At 36.0% G+C, this 24,583-nt stretch overlaps 1 protein-coding gene across 2 annotated transcripts; it reads left to right on the top strand.

The window, feature by feature from the left end:
* The first annotated feature begins 403 nt into the window (after positions 1-403).
* On the top strand, positions 404-21,076 carry LOC106945653 (glutamate receptor ionotropic, kainate 1-like). 2 transcript variants are annotated; one of them, XM_015029482.1, is made up of 16 exons: positions 404-838; positions 8,385-8,552; positions 8,650-8,907; positions 12,620-12,801; positions 13,197-13,250; positions 13,472-13,645; positions 14,589-14,732; positions 15,090-15,197; positions 15,890-15,928; positions 17,019-17,132; positions 17,227-17,430; positions 17,526-17,749; positions 18,052-18,170; positions 18,843-19,060; positions 19,205-19,430; positions 20,156-21,076. In XM_015029482.1, exons 1-16 carry the CDS (start codon positions 637-639, stop codon positions 20,443-20,445), a joined length of 2,724 nt encoding a protein of 907 aa, XP_014884968.1. In that variant the 5' UTR covers positions 404-636; the 3' UTR covers positions 20,446-21,076. The 2 variants fall into 2 exon arrangements, with proteins under 2 accessions (XP_014884968.1, XP_014884977.1); XM_015029491.1 differs by lacking the exon at positions 15,890-15,928.
* Positions 21,077-24,583: the final 3,507 nt, after the last annotated feature.

The raw sequence follows: 24,583 nt of genomic DNA, 5'->3' as shown, positions 1-24,583 counted from the left end.
AAGTTCTAAAAAACAACCTTGAGCTGAAAATCAAAATAAATTCCAAATTTGAATATCCGAAAATAAACATCCAAATTTACATCTTCAACTATAAATAGACTTTACAAAAAACAGAATAACGTCCACAATAGACATAAGAATAAAGTTAGAGAGCATTCATATTTGGATGCATTCCAAAATTACATAATATAGACCAGCATTTAAGAAATGCAGACTTTGACATTTCTTCTTTGAGAAATAAATGAAAAATAATTAATAGAAGTTGTCTGAAATATTATCTCAAAGTATAGTTAGGATTTGACTCCTTTTGCATAGTAATATTTTATTCTCTAACTTTTATTTTGAAAATTTCTGACAGAAAGAGTTTTCTATTCTTTCATAATTGACAGAAGGAGCACAGTGCACGGTCCTCCTCCTCCTCCGTCGCAGCTTACAACTCAAGTGTTCACCGGGAAAACATAATAAGAAATTCGCTTTGAGAATGAATCTGGAAAGTAAAAGAATGGAGGCATATAACAGATCCTAGAATGGGATTTTTTTTTTTGATTAGTGGCAACTGCAGCTAAAAACTGTGACACATATGTTTTATCATTGGGTTTGTTTTGTTTTTCACAATGTGCGAGGGATGGATATGGGATGGATTCCAGTTTATTTTCGCCATGGATACAAGGACTGGCAAGTTATCAGCATGAATTACTGAGGACAAAAAAACAACTTGATCTCAATGTTAAATTCAAATTTGGAGGACTGACCATGCTGAAAAGAGCGGGACTGTTATTTTCACTGGTGTATTTTATGGGGGAGCTTTGGCTCACTTCGCAGCAAGTCCTGAGAATTGGTAAGTTAAAAAGAGTCATTTTTAAAAGTAATTTCCGCCTTGCACTCATTAGCTCTTTTAGTGTGTGACTTTTCATTGTTTTTCAATGAGCCTGGGGGTTGTTCAATAATTTAAAATGTAATAAAGGACATTTTGTAGCATTAATATATTGCATGTTTTATATATGAGGAGAAATGAACAAAAATCAATCATAAAACCTACATAAAGACAGATTCTAGCTACAGTCAAAACATTTCTGCTGTCAATAAAATGTGATACTTTAACGCTCAGAAACACTAGAGAATATCTGTCAGTTAAATATGAATGTTTATGTAGAATACAATGACATTGTAGCATAACTAGCAGGTTTTTTTGGTATGGATACAGCGGTTGGCCCTTCAATGACATCAATTTTCTTATTCAAAATCATGCTAATCACCTTTGTTTTGCCAATGCCCTTCTCTCGCTCCTATGCTATCATGTTGACATTATAGCCTGCAGTAAAATGGATGAATTAGTTAATCATCAGTTGAAACTTACAGCATGTTCTAGAAAAAAAACAAACATATTTTGTAGTATAGCAGTGTGAAATACACAAAACAGAAAAGTGAGCAGCCTTTATATTGAAAACCAGAGCTGGCTCAAGGATGTAAGTACAATTTAATTTGGGGCCCACTCTCCACCACAGCATCACATTGTCCATGATTGTGCTTCTTTTTTCGATTACATTCACATTCAAACAGATAAAAATGTAATTACTCAGTTAAGGTGTGAATGAAATGTTTTTCCAGCTCAGAAAAAAAAGAAAAAATTATTAATTCAGCTTAAAAGTAGGACTTTGTTGACACAATTCTCAAATTATGAAGGATTTCACATGCAAGTAAACTAATGGTACTTACATATGGCAATAATTGTCACATGTAAGACATAATATATATTTGGCAATATGTCTTATGTAATTTTTGGGGCAAGGGGCTCCAAAGCAACCAAGGGACCCTAAGTTGTCACAAAGTTTACTTATACCTCGGGCCAGCCCTCCTTCAAGCTCATTTAGCCTCAAGTGAATCCCATTGCTCCCGTTTCATTATTCCCCTTTGATTTCTGATGCAAGTCTGCAACAATGAGCTGGTTTTTGCAAGCAAATTAAAGATCGCTACTTCTTTTCTTCTCTGCCATTAGTTTTGTGTTCCTCCGATGGGTAAGAAGATTGCATCATAAATATAGCTTTTTAAAATTTAGACCTCAGGACTCCCTGCTCTCCACTTTTATAGCCACGGGCACTGTGTTTTTCTCAATTTCTTTAACTTCTTAAGTCTTTAATATTGTATAATTGTGGAGTTGCATAACTACCACGGCTGTCAGGCCTTCGCTATCACCCTCTTTCTCCAGCTGAGCTCAGTATTGTTAATCTCTCTCAATCGTCTATCATTCTCCGAGGTCACCTAATCTTTGTCATTCTCTGCATGACCCCCACACTTCTTAATCTCCCCCATATGGTGTGTGGCTTGACTCAATTAACGTTTTCCTAACTTGGCAAGTGTTGAGAATATGACCGGCTTTCACTCTCTTTTCACTGGGGTTGGTAATAATGGTAAATCTTTTCCCCCCCAAGCCCTTAAACAACTAACACTAATCTTCTTTATGCAGAAAAGTCTCTTCCCCAAATATGGTACTTAGGCAGCACATAAATCTCATCGCTGGGGAGAGCACAGGCAGCAGCTTCGGGTTTCCACTATATTTCCCAATTTAAGATTTATTTTTCTGAAGTCTGTGTGTTTTATGTAGATGATACAAGATTTGCTTATTTATGGTGATCATATTTTTGCTCGTGGGCTTGTGAGCAACTATCTTGTACACAGAGAAACCTCAGTGCTCCACATCAAACGAGCAAACTAGACTGTTTAGGACCTCCTCCTTCATTCACAGTCTGGCATGAACCCATGCTGGAGTGGTGGCGTTGAAGGGCTGGGAGGGGAGGGGGGAAGGAGCTCTCACTGGGTAGCAGCCCAGAATGGTGAGGAGAAGAAAAAGACAACACTATGTCATTGTGATTCTGCGCTTAAAAAGACTCCTCTTCAAGAGATATTTCTGAGTCACAAAATCAAGTTCTTCAGAGTAACCCATAAATTTACGACCAGAGGGATAAAAGTCATTGGCATTATAGTTATTTTCTAATAAAAGAAAGGAAAATAGGTCTATAACAAGCACTGCCTAAAGGTTATCAGAATCTGCCAGAAACCAGAGCAGAATCTGTTATCTTAGTGACCTGCTAGCATTCATTATTCGGTCCATTAGAAAACAAATGGAAGGGCAATGATCCTAAATGTTATCTATGAAATTATTGATGGCAGCAATAACAGATTTTTCCAGAGCTCATTAATCCTAATACTGTGTAACAATGTTTAACCTATACTTTGTTTTTTGACCATTATTTTTTTTAATTCTTTAGTTTCTAAACAGATAAACAAAGGTAGCAAAATACAGCGATGAACAAGTATTGTAATTTATATTGTTATTGTGAAAAATAATGACAGGAATTTGTTGCTTAGTAAAACTATGATGGTCCCTCGTCTTACAAAAAAAAAACTGAGTGTGGTAAGGATTATTCCTCATACCATTTGAACTATTGTAAAGCTATTAGTTGATTCAGATTATCAATTTGTGCTGTATATGATTGAATTTAATATTATGTACTGTTAGCAGCAGACCAGCATGACTTAATGCAACACATTTTGTGAAGTATGCTTTTAGATAATGAATAATTCATTTTGTTTATTTGTTTTTGGGAGGCTCTGACTTCACACAGACATTTATTTCCAAAAGACTGCAACATTAAACAAAAAAAAAAAAAGAAAAACTTCAACTATCAAATACAGAGATAAAATTTCAAGTCCTTCTTACTCATTACTTCCCGAAAGATGCAAGTAGGCACAATTTAAAAGTCAGATAATAAACCAAAAATAGGTCAGAGATGTTCATCATCCCTGATGCTGTGACCTTCTTATCCCTTTGTTTGTTTTTCTTGGTAACTTGCGGAGAAAGGGAGCAGATTGCCCCATGTGTCAACACTAAACAGACAGGGTGAAATATTTACTCCTTGTGTTATTTTTCTCAGTACACATAATGAATTTCAATCTATTGTGACATTTTTTTTTATTAAACTAAATAATGATTAAAAAAATTGACAAAAATTGAAGGTATCATGAAGGTCTTTTTATGTTGCAGCTTTTAGGACAAAATGCTATGCATCAATCAAATGGCCATAAATTGGAATCTGACGACTTTTTCTTCATCAGCTCTGATGAGTGAAAAGGACAGATTCTGAAAAATTTGACTATTTTCATTCGTTAAATACGTGAACAAAAGGAAATCACAATTTCTGTTCTATAAATACATCAAGAAGCAGCATGTACTTTGATTTACATCAAATCTGCATCAGATAAAATACAAATTTTAATAATAAGCTTTTGTTGAGGTTATTAACAAAAGCTTTGATGAAAAAAATTGAATAATTGGCCGACAAAAGCCACAATGTTGCACCAATATAAACGATTCTACTATATTGCATAATATATAAAAGTCATGCCATGTAGCTAAAACCTTAAATTGGGTCATAAAATTATGTTTCACTGCGTCTTTTTATCCTGCATGCAACCAAATTTCTATCATACATTCAAAGATTTGCATCTACTCCACACAAATCACGTTAAAATTAAAAGCTACACTGCACAAGTTGGAAAGATTAGTTATAGTGCCACTCGTTCTCCATATCTGTCACAATCTTTGAAAAACTAAACATTTATTTGGGCTTGTATTTGCTTATTGTAACTTCTGTAAGCTTGTTTGAGTCTGTTGGTAGTGTGAAGGATTTCTACTAAACACATGAATAATTTCTACTGTCATTTGTACTGACGTATTTTAAAGCTAACCGATTTCCAGATATGGAAAACAATTTCAGAATCACTTTTGCACATTATAAATATTCTCTCCAGAAGTCAGGGGCAATCATGAAAAGCCACTGCGGACAACGTTTACCCATTCTCATTGGAGTGCATTTGTCAGAGCCTAAAGCATAGACAAACATAATTATTATTGGTTGATACAAGCAGAATAATTTGCATAGTCTAATAATTGAAAGCTCCGAGTTTTCACCACCATGCATGTATAAGCTCATTTGAAAATCATTTTTCACAATACAAGAGGAACTCTTGAGTTGCCATCTAATGTTCATGATGTGTGTCATCCTAGATATTAGGTTTTCTGCAGAGTCAGAACATTTTCTCCATATGTCCTGATGCGGAACAGGGTTGATTTCTTAGACCAACACTCCTCATGTTGAGGATAAATAACCATGGCTCTTAATCCTCTCTTTTGCACTCTTCAAATCAAGAAACTCATTACACTTAGCAGAAAATCTAAAGTTCTTGACTCAAGTGGAAATGAAGGGAAAATGATTTTTACCCTCTCTGTGCCTTTCCACTGAGTTTCAGAGAGGAAATGAAAAACAGTAAAACAAATCAGATACATTTGTCCTTTGTTGACAACAACAGTAGATGAAAATGTTCAGGCATTTATAATTATTATTGTATCATCCGTGTTTGGCAATCAATGTTTTATTAATAAGACATTTTTGGCTAAAATGTAAGGGAAATTCTTTAAATGAGGATTGCAATTAAAAAAAATGTGAATGAACATATTTGAATAGCAGCATTTATTTTCACTCCTTGCTAATAATGGATGCTTTTTAAAGTGTTCAAATATTATGGAAAAATCCCGCTGTGCGACTGCCACTTGGATTGTTTTGTTTCTGGAGCGATATTAAAGCTGCAGCCTTGGCACACCCGGTTAACAAAATGGACCAGATGGTCAAGAACAGGCCTATTTCCCATTTTACGCATATAAAAAACCATCTCAGGTGGAGCATGTGTCCACATTTCACTTAGGATGGTAGGCATCGCATGCATGTCTGAGAATTGTATATTCCAGTGGACAGAGAATTAAGGACTTCAACAGATCCCAGCAGCTGCTCTCTGAGGCTTGGTAACCATAATTAGGATTGGCACTTTCAAGCATGCTTTTAGTGACCAGGGAGTCCGGACAAGGCTCTCTCAGTTTGGGGTTCCAGGCTATGCTACACCGAAGAAAAAGGTCATTCACAATCAGGGTCTCAAGGGGAGCTTTTTTAAAGGACTCTCTCCTTCCAAAATCAATTACAATTTCACAGGCAATTCTTCAAAGAGCGTTCAGGGCAATGACCTATTACGTCTGTGTCCTCTGTGTTAAAGTCAGGCTAGTTTCAACATCAGAACTGAATCTGTATTAATAATCTAGGTTATTCTGAAAAATAATTACAAGCTGACAATTCTGAACTTTTCTAACTTTAAATTGCCATATTTTAGTCCCTGTTTTATTAATATAAATGTGTCACTTTGTGGGGAATTAATATAATAGTTTTAAGTGAGAGTCTTATGTCTTTAAGATCAAAATTATGAAAATCAAACATTCAGATTCTCAAAAAATTGGAAAATAGTATGCCGCCAATATTTGTAGGGTTTAGGAACCATAGCCAGTTACAAACAGTTGAAATCTTCTGAAAACGTTTAATCAGCACAGGGGAAACAGTCTCCCGCAGAAGCTAATATCAGTCTTCCATATCGCCACTCATGGGGGAACTGCCAAGGAAAATAAATAGCGCTCCAAGATTGGCTGCTTGGCAAAACGTCAGCCAATAGCAAGTCAACTAGCATTGTCCCCAGCTATGCTAGCTTCCCAAGTTGTATTTTCTTTTGCATATTTCAGATATGCTCTGTGAAAAATTCCACAAATAATTTGGAGTTACGTTCCACAGAAAAACCCACACCTTTAGAAACTACTTAAATTCTTTTTTAGACTTGGCTTCACAATACTCACAAAGCTGCTATGCTAGTTAATTAAGTACCTTTATGATAACACAACTTTTCCTTCCACTTAATTTTCCATTTTTATATTGTCTTTTGGAAAACTGTCAAATGAGGAGTATTTCCCATGATTGTGTAAGCCATGACATAATATTTAAAAACCTTTTAACATTTGTAAAAAAAAAATATTATTTTTTTTATGAGTCTTATGTAATATTTTTACTTTCTGGGAAACAAATCGTTTTTTATTAGCTGTAAGTCATCAAAATCAACTGAAATAAGCAAATAAACTATAATACTATTTATGTGATGAGTCAATATTGAATTACTGAAATAAATCTACTTTTCAGTGCAATTCTAGAGATGTATATCGAGTGTCTTTTCATAAACCTCACCTCAAAAGGCCTATATGTTTTAAGATAATTCACTAACAAGAAGTGGTGACAATCCAACATTTCCCTGGCCTTAATCTCAATGTTCTTCATGAGCTTTTTTATCTACATATTTTATGTAGTACTCATGCCTGGCTGGAGTTACATATGTGTATACTGCCAGCTGTGCCAGGGCAGCCATGTTTCTGGGGCAGCAGGCTGGATTAAGATTTGGATAGTTTTCAGAATGATTTTTTTTCCCCCCAAACACTGGAACAACCCCCCTCCTCCTTGAGGCAGAGGAGCGCGCAGTCACAGTAGATGAAAGATAACGCTGCAGAAAATAAAGAAGACAATGTGGATGTCAATTAAGTTAAGAAATAATATTTAGTGTTTATGAATTGCGATGATGTAATTGGATTTAGAATGTTTTGATTGGGGGAAAAGTGCAATCTTTCACTGGTTTTTACACAGAAAGATCTCGGAGTAGAGTGTTACTGTCTCTTTAAAGTGTTCATTATGGCTAGAGATCCACTGATCTGTTTCTTTACTGATTTGCCATCTCTGGTTTTGTAAACCTTTGCTGATGTTATGAAATACAATTTTTTAAAGAAATTCAATCCAATCTAGCCCTTTTTTTTTAGAAGCATTCCATTAATATATGAAACAGCAGTCTTTGTATATATTATAGGGGAATAAGCATCCTTAAAATGAGACTGAGATTCCTACAATGCTGCCAACATGTCTAAATTCAGTATGTACCATAACAGGAAGAAATCTTATATTTAAATGGATGAAAAAGAGTAACACTGCTGTTATATGTATAGCTTATATGTTATATGTATGCATATGCCAAGATTCCAAACTTTACAATCTCCAACGTTGTCATAGTGCTGGAGATGTTAACCTCCAACATTGTTTTCTCTCTTCCACTGGACTGCAAGAAAACATATCTTTTGGTACATCGACCTTATCCAACCCTCTGATACTTTTTTGAAAGCTATTGTGTCAGTTTGTGAAAATCAGGTTATGTAAATAAGCTCACGTCAGGGAGGGTCAAGCTCTGAGCCGAATGAAACTAAATCCAGTCATCTCATGTAGGACTCTTAGCAGGTATTACAAGGCAGAAAAAAAAATGACACTGAACCAATGCAATTGTGAGAATTCAGTTCAAACTGAGGGAAAAAACAGACACAATGGTGCGAAATGTAAATACTGTGTTGGTAACAATGGTGAGACTATATACTGTACCTAATAAGGTTTTCGTAAGGTTCTCAACCTATATTTTCTCTCTTACAGGGGGCATCTTTGAGACCCTTGAAAATGAACCAATTAGCGTTGAAGAACTGGCCTTTAAATTTGCTGTAACCAACATAAACAGGAACCGGACCTTAATGCCAAACACCACGCTGACCTACGACATCCAGAGAATAAATCTATTTGACAGTTTTGAAGCCTCCAGAAGAGGTAAGGATCGTTCGCTACCTAATCTTTTTATAGTTAAGGCAGAGCTATGAATTTGACCCTTTGTTTGGCTATTTGTTTGTTCCATGTGTTCCTCCAGCATGTGACCAGTTGGCTCTGGGGGTTGGGGCTGTGTTTGGTCCATCTCACAGCTCATCGGTCAGTGCGGTTCAGTCCATCTGTAACGCACTGGAAGTCCCTCACATCCAGACCCGATGGAAACACCCCTCAGTGGACAACAAGGACAGCTTCTACATTAACCTCCACCCTGAATACGCCTCCATCAGCAGAGCTGTGTTAGACATAGTGCAGTTCTACAAGTGGAAAGCAGTCACTGTGGTCTATGAGGATGCGACTGGTGAGTCAAAATGACATATGCACAAAATTAAGAGGTATGAAAATGTTTTTCACACCTCTTGTACCTTTTTCGTATTTTGGTATATTACAACCACAAACTTTGATGCATTTCATTGGGATTTTATGTAATAGACAAAGTAGCAAAGTTGTCAATTTAAAGGAAAATGGTCAATGGTTTTAATTTTTTTGCCAATCTGAAAGGTGCATTCCTACTCCTCCGCTACACCTAAATAAAGTCAATTTCAACAAATTGTCTTCGGAAACTGCACAGGTGGTAAACCTCTGAGCTAAACAATTAGGACAACCCTGGCAGAGGCTGCAAAAGTCCTGATCTTAAGGCAAATGTGTTCAGTTTCCACCAGGATGACAATGCTAAACATGCAACCATATCCACAAAGGAATGGTTTACAGTAAAGCATTCAAGTGTTGGTGTGGTCCGGTGAAATCTAGCTGAGAACCAGTGAGCTGATATCAGTCAATATAGATAATTTTAGTTAACTTTTTTTTTTAAATACTGGAAAAAAAATCAAATTAAATCTTTTTGTTCCTAGTGTTATTTTCTGTACGAAATAAATAAAATAGCAAAATAATTGGAAAATAATAACATGCATGTAAATGCAATGGATGGTTGTCAGATACTAATTAATTTCCTATTTATGTGTTTATGTTTTTTTATTTACTGACTTGTACTACAAATAGGAGCGGGGAAAAAAGAGAAAAGAATTCCTAAACAGCTACTCTAGGTTTTTCTAATGGTCTTTTCAGGTAACTTCTGAAACAAAACAATATTCCAAAATAAAACAAAAATCTATACTTTTGGTCGTTACTTAAAATCTGAATTAAACTAACCCACTTTAAACAGTTATTATGTACTCTAAAAATACAGGAAACAGCAAAAATAATTTAACTGAGCCCCACAGCTCTCAGGAATAACCGTACAGATTTACAACAAGATAGAATAATTGGCTACTGTCAAATGCAACTGGACATGAAAAATAGTCAAACTTATCACAGCTTAAAAGAAAACACATCACTCTCCAGCTGTTACACTTGGGCAACATACCCTACTGATATTGAAACACAGGCTTCCATTGTGAGAGACTACACTCCACTGTTGCTATGTACAACATTTGTCACTCACCAGCAGACCACAACAGCACGACTATATGATAATAAAATCTATTGCACATAAATCAAACAGAAATACAACATATCTTCATAGGGGATAAAAATAGGTACTAGAAATAAAGTTGAAATGTTTAAATTCCACCCAGCGAACAAAACAGGTTCCCTACCTTTAAAATAAACAGCTTCTTTTTCAAATGCGGTTTTCCCAGCTTTTCGTGGAACTGTCGGTGTCCAAATGTGCTTCTGAAAATAATCACAAACACAATTTTCATATTTTTTTTAGCAGTTCGTAAGCAATATTAATTATTTTTCTGCACAACTCCTAATCATAATGGACTCATTCTAAACCACTTTAGAATGGTTTAGGATGAAGTCCACTTATACAAACGAAACCCACTTTTTCTCAGTTTTACCAGAAAATAGTAGGCTATTCATTTATTAAATCGAATGCAGAAAAGTGACTTTTGTAGTTTCCCCTCGTGTCCACCAGAGGGAGACGAAGTAACTATACCGAAATTAACATAACATTTTAAATAGAAGGATATAAAACGATAACGAAAGTCGCATAATTTATTTGAATGTTTTCATAAGGTGGAATTTACAGGCATATTTCAGTTGATACGAATAAGTTTTTTATCTCAAAATCAACCAAGAACTTACCAACATGGAAGTCAAACATTCTCGCTTCCTCGACAACTTTCTAATGCTACAAAAAAGGATAGCAATTAGCTGTATAACGGTCAACTATGGCAACAAACAGACATCCTTTATGGCTTTACTTGTACAAAAAACGGATTGTATTGTTATCATTAATTTAATTTTACCCATTGTATTGCTAACCTAGCAAAACTAATCAGGATTGGCTTCCTTTACTGTGTGGTTCTAAACGTATTGGTTGAGATTTCCTATCACTGCCCCCTACAGGTCATCTCAAAAACCAATCTGTCAAAGTTACACTTGACAAATTGAGCAAAAAAAAATGTCACTGTTTCATTATATTTCTCTCACATTCATCTTACAGCAGGGTTTGTACACCCAAGAAATGTAAATGTGTTGAAAAAAATAAAGATTAAAAAAGATAAAAACATTAAAACCCGCACCCCTTTTAGGACTTCAGTTAAATGTCGTTTAACTGGGTTAAACGATGTTTGTTTTAATTATTAAAATTATTTGTAGCCAATCTAATCCTGGTATATGTTGAACGTCAGTGGTTGTGTTGGGTTTTCTTTTATGTCATAGACGGATTTGATAATAAAGACATTTGATGTTTTAGTGTCTTGGGAGTGCAGTGGCTGTTGGTGCATTCACTTTTTCTTGGATTTCTAGTTGGCTCTCATCACTAATGTTTGGCTACATGTTGAATTTTAGTTCTGCAACAGGATTAAATCTGTTTCTGCTGTGCAAGACTGATTTATCTTTGCTAATCAAACTACAAATAATAGTGGAACTTTGCAGAAGGTGATTGTGAGGATAATCTCAAAGTATTCCCAGATGTCAGAGATTTTCCTCTTGCTGGCTCCATTTCAGACAATCAATCAAGATTATTTGTGTAGCACGTTTCAGCAACAATGCAGTTCAAAGAGATTTACATCATAAAATCACAAAAATATAGTTATAAAAAAACAACATAATCTACAATTGAGAAAATCAGTATCAAACATTACATTTTGATGAGTGCCATCATCAATACACATCAAATATGTTGGTCAATGTTCATTTTATTTTGGCCACTGAAGACAAATATTCTCCTCTGATGCGCGACCAAATGGACAACAACCCATGAAGCAGCATGGCTCATCGCGCTTTTATTTTGAAAACCGACACGCAAAATGAAGCAGTCACTTGACCCATGCAATGCGAGGCCGTGTTTGTTGCCAGTCACGTGGTTTTCAGCAAGACAACACAAGGCTCGAAGCGGGGCTCCATCGGACACGCCCCCTTTTTACTCGGTACAATCCTCGAAGCCTGGATTCAGATAGCCCATCACTACTAGAAAGAACAAAGCCAATCTTTCATGTACTGTGAAACATGTTAGTGGTACTATTATGCTAACTTGATTCTATTCCTGAGACATGTTACTGAGGCTAAGGTTTATCTTTCATCAGGATAATAACTCTAAGCATTCACCTAGAGCTTGAAGCAGTGCTTAGTTGAGAGCATATTGATTTGTTACTCCAGACCGAAATCCAATGGAGAATATGTGGCAAGACTTATAAATTAATGTTCACAGGTGCTCTCCATTTACTCTGGCTGAGTTTGAGCCATTTTGCAAAGAGAAATGGGCAACACCAGTCTTCAGATGTACAAAGCTGGCAGAGACATAATTAAAGGCTTGCAGCTATCAATTCAAATGCCCACTTATGTTTTTCCGGACTCTATTTGTAGAAATAAAATGCAAAATATCTGTACTCTGTGTTTTTCCCTTCAACAAAATGTGACAAAATGTGTTGGACTGTAACTCCCGATAAGATACATAAAAGTGAATAGTAGGGCAACACGGGATAGAAAAATGTTATTTACTTCTTGGTTTAGCTCTACTGAAATGTGTATAGTCCAATAATTGTGGCCTGCTGTTTAATTTAAAGGTCTGATTCGTCTGCAAGAGTTGATCAAAGCTCCATCCAGATATACAATCAAAATCAAGATCCGACAGCTGCCATCAGGAAGCAAAGATGCCCGTCCCCTACTGAAAGAGATGAAGAAGGGGAAGGAGTTCTTTGTTATCTTTGACTGCTCTTACCAAACATCAGCTGACGTCCTAAAGCAGGTAATCAAGTTTTACAGATACACGTACTACAGATAGAAGTTTTAACATTCTCAAATATAAGTGACATGTGTTGATGTGGTTTTGGGCTTAATGTTGACCCTGAGCAAGAGTAGTCCAATTCTACTCTGAAATCCTATTTCCTGCTCCCAGTCCAGGAAGAGACATTGCACAGATTAACTGGAAAAATAACAAAATTATGACATTTACTCACTGGGACTCGTGTTAATACAAACTATCCAAATAGCACAAAATGGATCAAAGTAAATGAATGTATTGCCAAAATTGTGGTTTGGGTGTGATCTAAAATGTAAAAAAGACTATATTTTATTCTCACCTCATCCCTGTAAAAAGTGTAACTAAAAGGAAAACTGAACACCATCTTTATTTCTGTTTAGATCCTGTCTATGGGAATGATGACTGAGTATTATCACTACTTCTTCACCACATTGGTAAGAAAAAATACTCCATCAATGAGCTGATTTATGGCATGTATAAGCGCTTTGTTTTATGATTATTCAATAAATGTAATATTTTTAAAGTGAAACAAATGAGTTACACTGAAACAAACGTTTAAAAGCCTTTAGTTAAAGAAAACATGACGTTTTTTCTTTTCAACTTAATGCACATTGTATTGATTCTTCATCTTTGACCCAGTTGTTGAATTTTACAGGACTTGTTCGCCCTTGACCTGGAGCCTTACCGCTACAGTGGGGTCAACATGACGGGATTTAGGCTGCTCAACGTGGACAATCCTAGAGTGGCTTCGGTGCTGGAGAGGTGGGCCATGGAGCGCCTGCAGGCTCCCTCCAAAGTCGAGACTGGAATGATGGAGGGAATGATGACCGTAAGTTTAATCTGACATACAAATCTGGGTAGAAGCCTACAGACATTCAATATAGACACTGAAATGACTTTTGTTACTGGTCTGATTTATTAAAACAGTTTATTTTTCCTGATTAGGGTCAATAATTGCGTATTTAAATATATGCTTAGATCCCACACACATTCATTAAATGCTTGCTCAGCAAGTTACAGGGAAAGTATCAAATACTGTGATATGGTATTTGATTATTTTTTTATTATTTTTCATAGTGGGAAATATTTGTCTTATCTGACCTTTAACATTCTCTCCAGAAGACATTTGGCTTATCCATGTGGGCAGTTTTGATGATACTGATTTCAGAGTAGAAGGCGTACGGATAACTTGCCTACCCTTTATAACCAAGTTTGTTTCTTCGGAGGGGAAATGATCTGATTAGATAGTTAAAACATGGACCTAGCTGGCTGTTCCAACAGGACAATGATTCCAGACACTTAAAAACAGAGTTTTAAATGGATAAAAAAGGCTAACATTCAGCTTCCAGATGGCCTGCCCAAATCCCCACCTTAACTGTAATGACAATTTGTACATTTTACTTAAAAGTCAAACCTGTGCCAGAAAACCAATCAATTTAAAATTATGTTAAATGAAACAATGTATTTTTTGTTATCATAAAGAAAGGAATTATCTACATATTAAATAATTTTAGAGAGGCAAAAAGGCTTTTATTGAGATTCATTTCATTTTATTTGATGCAGTGGATGCAACAGGTTGTGTGTACAGTCTGAAAATTGAACTCCAAACTGTGCTCACCATGAGTGATTGTGGTTTTCTGTGTGATTGCATCTGATTCGAAGAACCACATGAGGCCGTGCACATGCATCAACAGTCCTGATGTGATAAGTGCGCGGCATGCGATTTGTGATCCCGCAGATGGATTATGATGATGGACGTGTTTCTCTTCCAGACTGAGGCGGCTCTGATGTATGATGCTGTTTACATGGTGGCTGCTGCCTCACAACGCACCTCACAGGTCACCGTCAGCTCCCTGCAGTGCCACCGACACAAACCCTGGCGCTTCGGATCGCGCTTCATAAACCTGCTGAAGGACGTGAGTTAGCTCCGTCCATCCATCCATCCATCCATCCATCCATCCATCCATCCATCCATCCATCCATCCATCCATCCATCCATCCATCAGATATGTCTGAGCAATGCTTCCTACTCAGGATGAAATTAGCTTATTTCAATATCACAATGTTCTAGATGGAAATATTTTATATTTCATCAGGTAAACCAGCATATGTAAAAAAAAAAAAAAATCCATTGAAATACACTTAATGTGGTTAATGTGGTTCTCTGCTTAATTATTAATTCTCTAAAAAATTCTCATTTTTTTTTGCTTGATTTTTCAGTTATTCATAAAACAAAAGAGTAACTGTGTTTTCTGTCCTCTTTTTTGCCTCAGACACAATGGGACGGTTTGACAGGACAAATCGCCATTAACAAGACAGACGGTCTGCGCAAAGAATTTGATTTAGATGTGATCAGCCTAAAGGAGGATGGCTTGGAGAAGGTGAACCCTCTGACACATGTACTGTTAGTGAACAACACTGGCGTTTTTCAGAGTTTTAATTCGCAAGGCTTTTCTCCCTGTCTAGGTCATATATTCATTTGAAAACCGTATCAAGTTATTTTTGTCTAACATTCAAGTCTTTTTGATGATCTAAGACAAAAAGGCAAAAACAAAAGAAATCTGTCGGGGCAAATACTTTGCCACGGCACACTTGTGAAATAAATGTATTTTATTTAAGTTAACGGACACTAAGACAACAACACATTTTTCTCTGATTACTGGTATTATTAATTTTTCAACAGGTTTTCAACCATTTTTTGCCCAGTAATAATTAAATGAAAACATAGACCCTGATATGTGATGTTCAAAATATAATTCACATGAAGAAATTTGTAATATTTTTATACCGTGATGCAAATAATTGGACCTTCCTGATATTTATTTTTTACCTTCCTTTAAGCTCACTGAAAATAGCACACTACATTACAGCAGTGCATTAAGAGGTTTATTATCTGGTAATGGAATAATAACACCTAAAAGCTTTTAGGCAAGTTCAAACAATTAAAAGTGAAAAATTACATTAGAACTAATTGAAAACTTACCAGGAAGTTAGAGTTAGCATCCATTCTTGTATTTAGAGTTAAGCTCAGGACTTTGTGATTAAATTTTTTTCTTTTTATTATTTTTGCAAGTCTATGACGGGCAGCCGCCTGAATAAAGTGTGGAAAAAGGTCTGTATTTTAGCTGCCTTTGCAGGCTAAGATATTAATAATACTTAGTGATTACCCCTGTGCTTTCTGTGATGTTTTCTCTTTTTCATAAAGAGATTTAGGAACTGATGGGAAGAAATGTTTAACATTTCTGCTCTGGCTGTTTTGATTCTAGTTGTTGTGTTCTGTTTCCCTTCCCTGTATTTGTCAATTTGCAAAAAAATCCAAACCTTTCCTTCTGCTGTATTTTTATTTATTTTCTTGCTAACAGCACCTGTTCTGGTCAGAAGTTTTCAATCATTCATCATGGGGATTAATGCCACAATAATTCAATAACTGTCCTTTTCCCTCGGGGGGGATAATTATATGTCACAGCTGCGGTGATTAAAAAACAACAACAATATTGAGTGCAGACATTTGAATTTATTATAATGTTTTTCTAATATAAAAAGGGACAAAACTATATATTTAGGCACAAACACACACCTCAATTAATATTTGGCCAAACGTAGCTTTGTTAGTGAAACCTCTAACATTCAGTTTTAGAGAGCTGCTGGTATAATTCTGGCTTTCATTTAAATTGCTTGGTTTTGCAGCTATGAACCCAACTTTTAAGCATAGTGCTTACATTTTCAACAGGGTAGAGGTCAGGATCCTCTCAAAAGGTTAATGTTGTTTGTTTCCAACAATTTTAATGCTCTCCCGCCTCTCTCCTGCCCCCCCTAATATTTGGTTAACTATCACTTAGCATGCCCTAAAGGAACCACAAGCTTTTTTCCGGTCAGAAGTTTGCTAATGGCTACAATTTTGACCACATGTTTTAGAGAAAATCCACATCAACAAGAACTTAATAACATTACTGTTGTGTGCTGTGTGATAATTGCACCCTAAAGAAAGAACAGGTCAAAATAAATAATTAAAAACTCAAAATTAAAAAAAAAGGATTCATGCTGAAAATACATATTTAAAGTTCTGCCTGGAATTGTACCTGTATCTGTATGTGTTTCTGTTTCCTCCTGCGTTGCTTTCCCTGATTGTGTGTTAGTTGATTTAGTCATAGATCGCGTCTCTCCTTCTGGTTTAGTTATTCATGTTTTCTTCTTCCTTACAGATTGGTATCTGGAACTCCCAGACTGGCCTTAATTTAACAGAAACCAACAGGGACTCCTCCACAAATGTTACAGATTCGATGGCCAACAGGACCCTCGTTGTCACTACTATTCTGGTAGGAACAGAAAAAAAGTTTGTCACCAGGAAACATTTGATTACCATAAGAATCTTTCAACCTAAGGTAGTGCATCCTTTGTGTCCATTACCAGGAAAATCCCTATGTCATGTATAAAAAATCGGATAAGCCGCTATATGGGAATGACCGCTTTGAAGGTTACTGCCTTGACCTACTCAAAGAGCTCTCAAACATTTTGGGCTTCTCCTACGAGGTAAAACTGGTGTCAGATGGAAAATACGGAGCACAGAATGACAAGGGAGAGTGGAACGGCATGGTGCGTGAACTTATTGATCATGTGAGTACTACTATTACTCCATTGTATCTTTTTCCTATGGGAATGACAAAACGTCTGCAGCATCACCTGAATGTGTGGCTTTTCTGTGTTCCCAGGTGGCTGACCTCGCTGTGGCCCCTCTCACCATTACCTACGTCAGGGAAAAGGTGATAGACTTCTCCAAGCCCTTCATGACATTAGGAATCAGCATCCTCTACCACAAACCAAATGGCACAAATCCTGGGGTGTTTTCCTTTCTCAACCCACTCTCTCCTGATATCTGGATGTATGTGCTGCTGGCATGCCTTGGAGTCAGCTGTGTGCTGTTTGTCATTGCCAGGTATTCTTACACAAGACTGAAAAAACTAAATTGGTTCATTCATGAGTTCAGCTTTAACCTAATTATGCAAATTCAAAATGTTTTTTTTTTCACACAGTAATGCACTTATAGACAAAGAAGCAGGATTTTTTTTTTATGATTACGACATTTTTGGAGATTTAATTGTTAGGATGCAACCAATATCCAGCTGGCATATAACACAGCAATGGAATGTTTCACTAAACAATAAAGGATCAGAGTAAATGTAAGTTTTGTGGTTGTTTTATGTTGTATTTCATTCAATTTTTATTCATGACCTTCAGGTTCACTCCATATGAATGGTACAACCCTCACCCCTGCAATCCAGACTCAGATGTGGTTGAAAACAACTTTACCCTAATAAACAGTGTCTGGTTTGGAGTTGGAGCACTTATGCAGCAAGGTATGCTTATTAATGGTTTTCTCTCCGAGTACTCCGGCTTCTTCCCACTGACCAAAAAAATACGTATTAGGTTACTCAGTGTATTTGAATTCTCCTCAGGAGTGAGTATGTGAGTTTATGCATCAGTGTTTTCAGTTGCCATCTGTGTTTATTTGTTGCCTTAAAATGGACTGATGGCACATCCAGGACGTACCCTGCCCCTCGTCTGGATAGGTGGATGGACATTGCAGTACCTCAAACTGAAAAATGTAGATAATATAACAAAGGTTTTTTTATTATTTGATAAAATTGCTGGTGCAGCAAGTATTGCCTTTCCAATAACTCCTGTAAAAAAATTAAAACTGAACATAGGGGCTCACCAACAAATTGGCCAGCAAATAAATTACAAAGAAAATTACAAAGATCATTTTATTAAATTAAAAAAAATAAATTTTTGTAAAGCTTTTGTAAAATAGTTCAATTTCTTTGCGGAATCACATTTCTGCAATAAATAATTATTTTATATATCTTTTTACATATCTGTGGGTGTGCCGATGAGTTTGGAGGGCACTGCATGATATTTTTTATGTAGTTTTCACAGCATAGCCACTTGCATAATACTACTAAAACTCCAGGTTTCATCATTATTTTAATTTTGGACGGATGATCTAATATGTCTTACTACCCCTCCAGGGTCTGAATTGATGCCTAAGGCTCTTTCAACAAGGATAGTAGGAGGAATATGGTGGTTCTTCACTCTGATCATAATCTCCTCATACACTGCCAATCTGGCTGCTTTCCTCACTGTGGAGAGAATGGACTCACCGATTGACTCTGCAGATGACTTGGCCAAGCAAACAAAGATCGAGTACGGTGCAGTGCGAGATGGGTCCACCATGACCTTTTTCAAGGTACATTTTTATTCATACTAAAATGTATTGTGACAGATGTGTCTAGATACATCAAGTTAAGTGCAGCGGCTGGGTAGTTTATTGTTGAAATGAATGCGAAATGTTTGCTCACTTGTACACAATTTGTAATTTTGTTTTCAACAGAAATCTAAGATCTCAACCTATGAGAAAATGTGGGCATTTATGAGCAGCCGAAAAAACACAGCTTTGGTGAAAAACAACCGCGAAGGGATTCAGAGGGTCCTCACCACAGACTACGCTCTTCTGATGGAGTCTACCAGCATCGAGTATATCAGCCAGCGCAACTGCAACCTCACGCAGATTGGAGGCTTGATAGATTCTAAGGGCTACGGTGTGGGAACTCCAATTGGTAAGACAGCAGACCAATAACACCTGAAAAAAAAGGGAGACTACCACATTGCTGTAGAAAAGGGTTCATACCCCTTTAATTCTTTTTTACATTTTGTCACATTACAACCACAATCTTCAGTGCACTATGTTAGGAATTCATGTGATAGACCAACACAATGTAGAACACGGTTGTGTTGTGAAAGGAATAATATTTAAAGTTGCTTCTGAATAAAGATCTGAAAAGTGTGGTGTGCTTCTATATTTAGACTCATAGTAACCCTATAAGTTACAGTTAGCCTTCGAAAGTCACCGAATGAGCAAATGGAGTCCACCAATATGTAATTTCATCTCAGTATAAGTACCATTTGAAGCTCTGTGATGTTTTTCAGACATGTTGTAATACACCGTCACCATGTTGAAACATGGTATTGACAGCATCATGTGATATAGGATGCTAACTGAATAAAGGTCGATTCTACAAAGTATTAAATTAGGTGACCTCAATGTAAATGCAGATCAAGTATTTTTGATTTTATGATATACAGTTGGAAAACGTCACACATATTCCTTTGACTTCAAACTTACGTGCTGCTATGTGTTGGTTTATGAACTTTGTGTTTGTAACAGGACAAAATGAGACAAGTTTTCAAGGTTATGAAAAGTTCTATAGAATGTTTGTCCAATAAACAGCATTATGCAAAGTAAGGCATTATATCAGCATAATTCTGCTGTGTTCTGCTCCAGGCTCCCCTTACAGAGACAAGGTCACCATCGCCATCTTGCAGCTTCAGGAAGAAGGAAAGCTGCACATGATGAAGGAGAAATGGTGGAGAGGGAATGGGTGTCCAGAGGAGGACAGCAAAGAGGCCAGTGCTTTGGGTGTGGAGAACATAGGAGGGATCTTTATAGTGTTGGCAGCCGGACTAGTCCTCTCAGTTTTTGTTGCAATTGGAGAATTTATTTACAAATCCAGAAAAAACTTGGACATTGAGGAGGTGAGTGTTGGCCAGTGTGAGTGGCACAACAAATATTAACAAATTATGGGACTCAAACACTTCAATGCACCTACTATAACTTTGTGTTATCATATTCTTTTACAGGACTATGGTTATAAGAGAGCCAATAATAAAAAAATATAAGTCCGATTAAACCTAGACTTAAAAACTGCATTGCTACAATCAAAGAATATGTTTTTAACAAAAACGTTGTGTGTTTTAGTAGTTTTTAAAGTAGCAAACACAAAGATGTTAGTCTTGATTAAAGTTTTTATTAGAATCCCTTTCTCTGAAAACAAATTATATGAGTTGTGATACTTGACTATCTGGGCTGGCCATATTTCTTGGAATGCAGTGTAACATTGTTCTGCATGTCGGAAGCATTATTGTTAAGCCTTCACATTTCATCTGAATGGAGAGGCTTGAGAACATTTTTTTTCTGCCATAACAGCTTCAAAAATTGTGTTTCGGAGGATTTAAATCTTTAGCACAGCATTGCACAGAAATGGACTTATTCGCTCACTGTTGTTTATGAATGACTGTTCAGTGAAATACTTGTTCATGAAGTTGGTTTACATTTTTTGTCTAATATGAAGTTTATGAACATGCTTGTTCAAGATTTGTTGTGTTGAAATTGTTTTGGGATGACTAAAGTCGTATGAGAACGTTGCACCTTTTAATATTCGACTTTTTTTTGTTCCATTTTTTTTACTGATAAGAGGTATTAATACAAAACTCTAATAGGTATGTATGTATGTTGGATACTCATCTTGTTGAATGCTCAAACGACAAGCTATTTTCATATTGCTGGCAAAATATTCAAAATGTCCTGGTATTTCACTGGGTCTTCGGAAGAGAAACAAACAAACCAACAACATCACAGATCTGTCACTGCACTTAACAGATCATTTCTCAAATACTCCACCTTTGCTTTACAACAGATTTTGTTTCAGGAAAGCTTAATATTATAGAGCAATTAAGAGTAAATGGCACCACTTCAGACATTATCCAGACATTAATGGGGAAGTAATGTGTATGTTTTTATGAAATCTGGAGTTCTAAAAAAAACCCCAACCACAACAACAACAACAACAACAACAAAACACAGAGGATCTAAGCAGATTGCCTGAAAGTTGGTGGTGATTTTGTTGAAAGAAAAGAAAAGGGGCAAAATCAACTCTCTGTGGTGTTGGCTAGAACTAAAGCAGGTCAGAGAAATATGAATTAACCCAGTTTTCCAGCTAGAGATATCTGAAATGTTTGCAAATGTTTTGTGGTGCATTGTCAAAATTGTGGTTAAAAGAATGCTGCCATTTAGAAATACATTAGACATTTAACCTTATTTTCAACCTGTCACCTTTAATCTGACTAAAAATTTCCTGTGTTAAGTCAGTGTGCTAGGAAGGTAACCTACAATTTTTTTCTGCTTAAAAAGTTTATAAAGCATGAAAATACAAGCATTTGTGTGAAAAAATTTTATATTCTAATAATGACTAACTTAGGTTTTCCTCACTTTCCTATTTAATTTCCATCATAGCAATGTCCCTACTATTCTCTCTAAGAGTATTATGGACTCAGGATCTTGGCAATCAAGATACATCAGGCATAAAGAGCAGTCAAATTCCATCCAACGGGCAATCAGAATATTAATTCATAACACCTAAAACATTATAGGCAACCAAATAATGTGTTTAAGCTTTTCTTTGCAATCATAACATTGGACAGATGAAAGCTTTGCTGATGATTCCAATCCAATATAATCTGTAGCTCTTAGTTCAATAAGCAGAATTGACAGCAAGCATCTTGACTCCCCCAAATGAATGGCTGAAGTTTTAGAACTGCTGTTCTGTTTCTACCAGTTTTCGAAGATTTTTGTTTGCATTAACTGGCAATTAATCATCAGAAATTGGCAAATTACTACAGCTGAATACACAATATGTGTGTTGGTTAAGTCTGGGAAGGGAAAAAAAAAACAATAAGGCAACATAAAAACAACAATGACTTATTTCCAAATCAAGAAGAACAAACAAAAAAAAAAACACATTATCTGTATGGATTTTTGCTTTTCCCCAAAAGCTTTTGAAACTTTGTCATGTTAAATAATCTCAACTCCTGCAATCACCTCTATGAAATGCTTCACTTATGTTCTCTTTAACTTGTTCATCTAGTGTTTGCGGTGTAACCGGGATGGTTGTCAAGTCTAAACACCAACAAGTGTGTAGTTTGTCACACTTCAAGCAGCTGTTAATCTGACTGTTGCATATCAGGCTTCTAGCTAACTAGGGTCAGCATGTCCCCAGCTTTCTCTCATTTCTTCTTTGAGATTACAGTATTATGGACCTCGTTTATATAACCTTGTGAATGGGGCACAGCCCCACCATCAAACTTAAGTTCAAAGTCACTTCGGTATGTAATCAGTGAGCACGCAGTACTTCAGTGGCTTAAGACTTTGTGAGGAGGTCATGGATCTTAAACTGGGATTGATTCAAGTATTGTGTCATTTTTTAGTATCTGTGAGGACCCATGCTGGAGAAATGTTCATGTTATAAATTTGCACAGTTCACTGTTTCTTTATTGTGAGGAATAGCAAGAACTCATGTACTTCAATTTGTTTAATATTTATTATTTAAATCCACATTAATTGCAGAAATCAGACTTTGCATTTTTGCGAAGTCTGAAAAAGTATAGATTTAGTAATGGCTTCTTTCTCTTTGAGTGGTTTTTCAGTTAATGTCTGTATAGGATTCTGTTCACTGCGTGGTCAATGATACTCTTACCAGCTTCAATCAGCATCTTCTCAATTTCTTTTGCCTTTGTTGTGGTGATACTTGACAAGCTAACTGCTAGGGTGGAGGAAAAGGTAACATTACATTAAAATTTTGGTCACTTTGGTATCTTTGCTAGGTAGAAATGGTGCAATAAAAAAATAAGTATATAAAAAAACAAACATAATTTTTGGTATATCTTGACAAAAAATCAGCTTAAACCTTATTTAACAGTATGTCACATTAAACGACGTATAATCATTGTTATTATAACCTTTAATGTTTTTTCACAAACTAACTTTGAAATGCTTTATTTTCTGACTTCCATCTCTTCCAGTGCTAAATATAAAGTCTGTTAGAGGTTAAGGATTAGATATACAGAAATTACTACGAAATAAGTAGATTTATCTATTTAAACAATAAATATATGTTAACAAAAAATCCTCCACTAATAATTTGTGTCATGTATAATAATAATGTTACAATTTTGCAGCTTGAAATGGTGTGAAGGACGGAATAAAAAAACAAACAAACAAACAATGCCAACACAGAGACAGATCTTTTGGATTTTAGGGTAAAAGGAGAATTTTCGGCTTTGACACAGAAGATTCATCAAGACAGATACAGCAGGCTTTGCATTAATCTCACGATATGACTGTTTAAGGTTCTGGTATTCTGATGAATTCCAGGATTGGGCTTTAACTGCTTTCATTTTGTTTGCTGGTCTTTAATCTTCTAACCCTGCGTTCTTAATCAGAACTCAGAGCAGGTTTTTAATCTTGCATGAATGAGGCCGCGGATTATGGGCTTCTGACCTTGCCATGCTGCACAGCTGCTTCCGCCTCAAATCAAGTCTCTCGTCCCGTTTAGCTTGAAAAACAGGATAATCTTATTTTTGCACTACAATGCTCCAAGATCTAAACTGTGTTTAAAACACACACACACTGAGCATTAGAACCCTATTCTTTCTGTGAAGAAGATTTTACAAATTGATTTATCCCATGCTGATTTGGAAGTTGCTATTGTCTATTTTTGAATGAGAAAATGGTTTGTTTTTGTTGCTCTAAATGTAATACTTAAACTTGGTAATACATCATGCAAAGGTTTTTTAAAGTTATTTTACCATCCATAAGTTATAGCCATTACATTTCAACTGATATAAAAAAATTAGCAGTGGACAAAAGCATATTGACAAATTTGCAACGACTTTGAATTCAATCTTCTAACAATTCATAATATTAAAAAGGTAGAAAAAAAAATGCTGCCTTAAAGGGGGAGTATGAGGTTTATATCATGTTATGTTATTCCCTCATCAAAAACATACCTGGAGTGTTGTTTTGATTTTTTAATATATGTTTTAGGAATCCTTGACTCTCCCGCGGAAACCATTTGCGGGTACCTAAATGCTTGCT

This window comes from Poecilia latipinna, unplaced genomic scaffold (genome assembly GCF_001443285.1).
Source record: "Poecilia latipinna isolate Pla-1442-1.1 unplaced genomic scaffold, P_latipinna-1.0 Scaffold10, whole genome shotgun sequence".
In the NCBI taxonomy this organism is placed as follows: domain Eukaryota; kingdom Metazoa; phylum Chordata; class Actinopteri; order Cyprinodontiformes; family Poeciliidae; genus Poecilia; species Poecilia latipinna.
Note: the sequence above shows the minus strand (reverse complement) of the source record. Positions and strands in the feature narration are given on the sequence as shown.

Bases quoted from the DNA above. Each gene is read 5' to 3' on its own strand.
- LOC106945653 (XM_015029482.1), top strand. From the start codon at position 637: ATGGATTCCAGTTTATTTTCGCCATGGATACAAGGACTGGCAAGTTAT. The intron at 17,133-17,226 runs GTAGGAACAGAA...GTCCATTACCAG, and splicing joins TCGTTGTCACTACTATTCTG to GAAAATCCCTATGTCATGTA. The intron at 17,750-18,051 runs GTATTCTTACAC...CATGACCTTCAG, and splicing joins GTGCTGTTTGTCATTGCCAG to GTTCACTCCATATGAATGGT.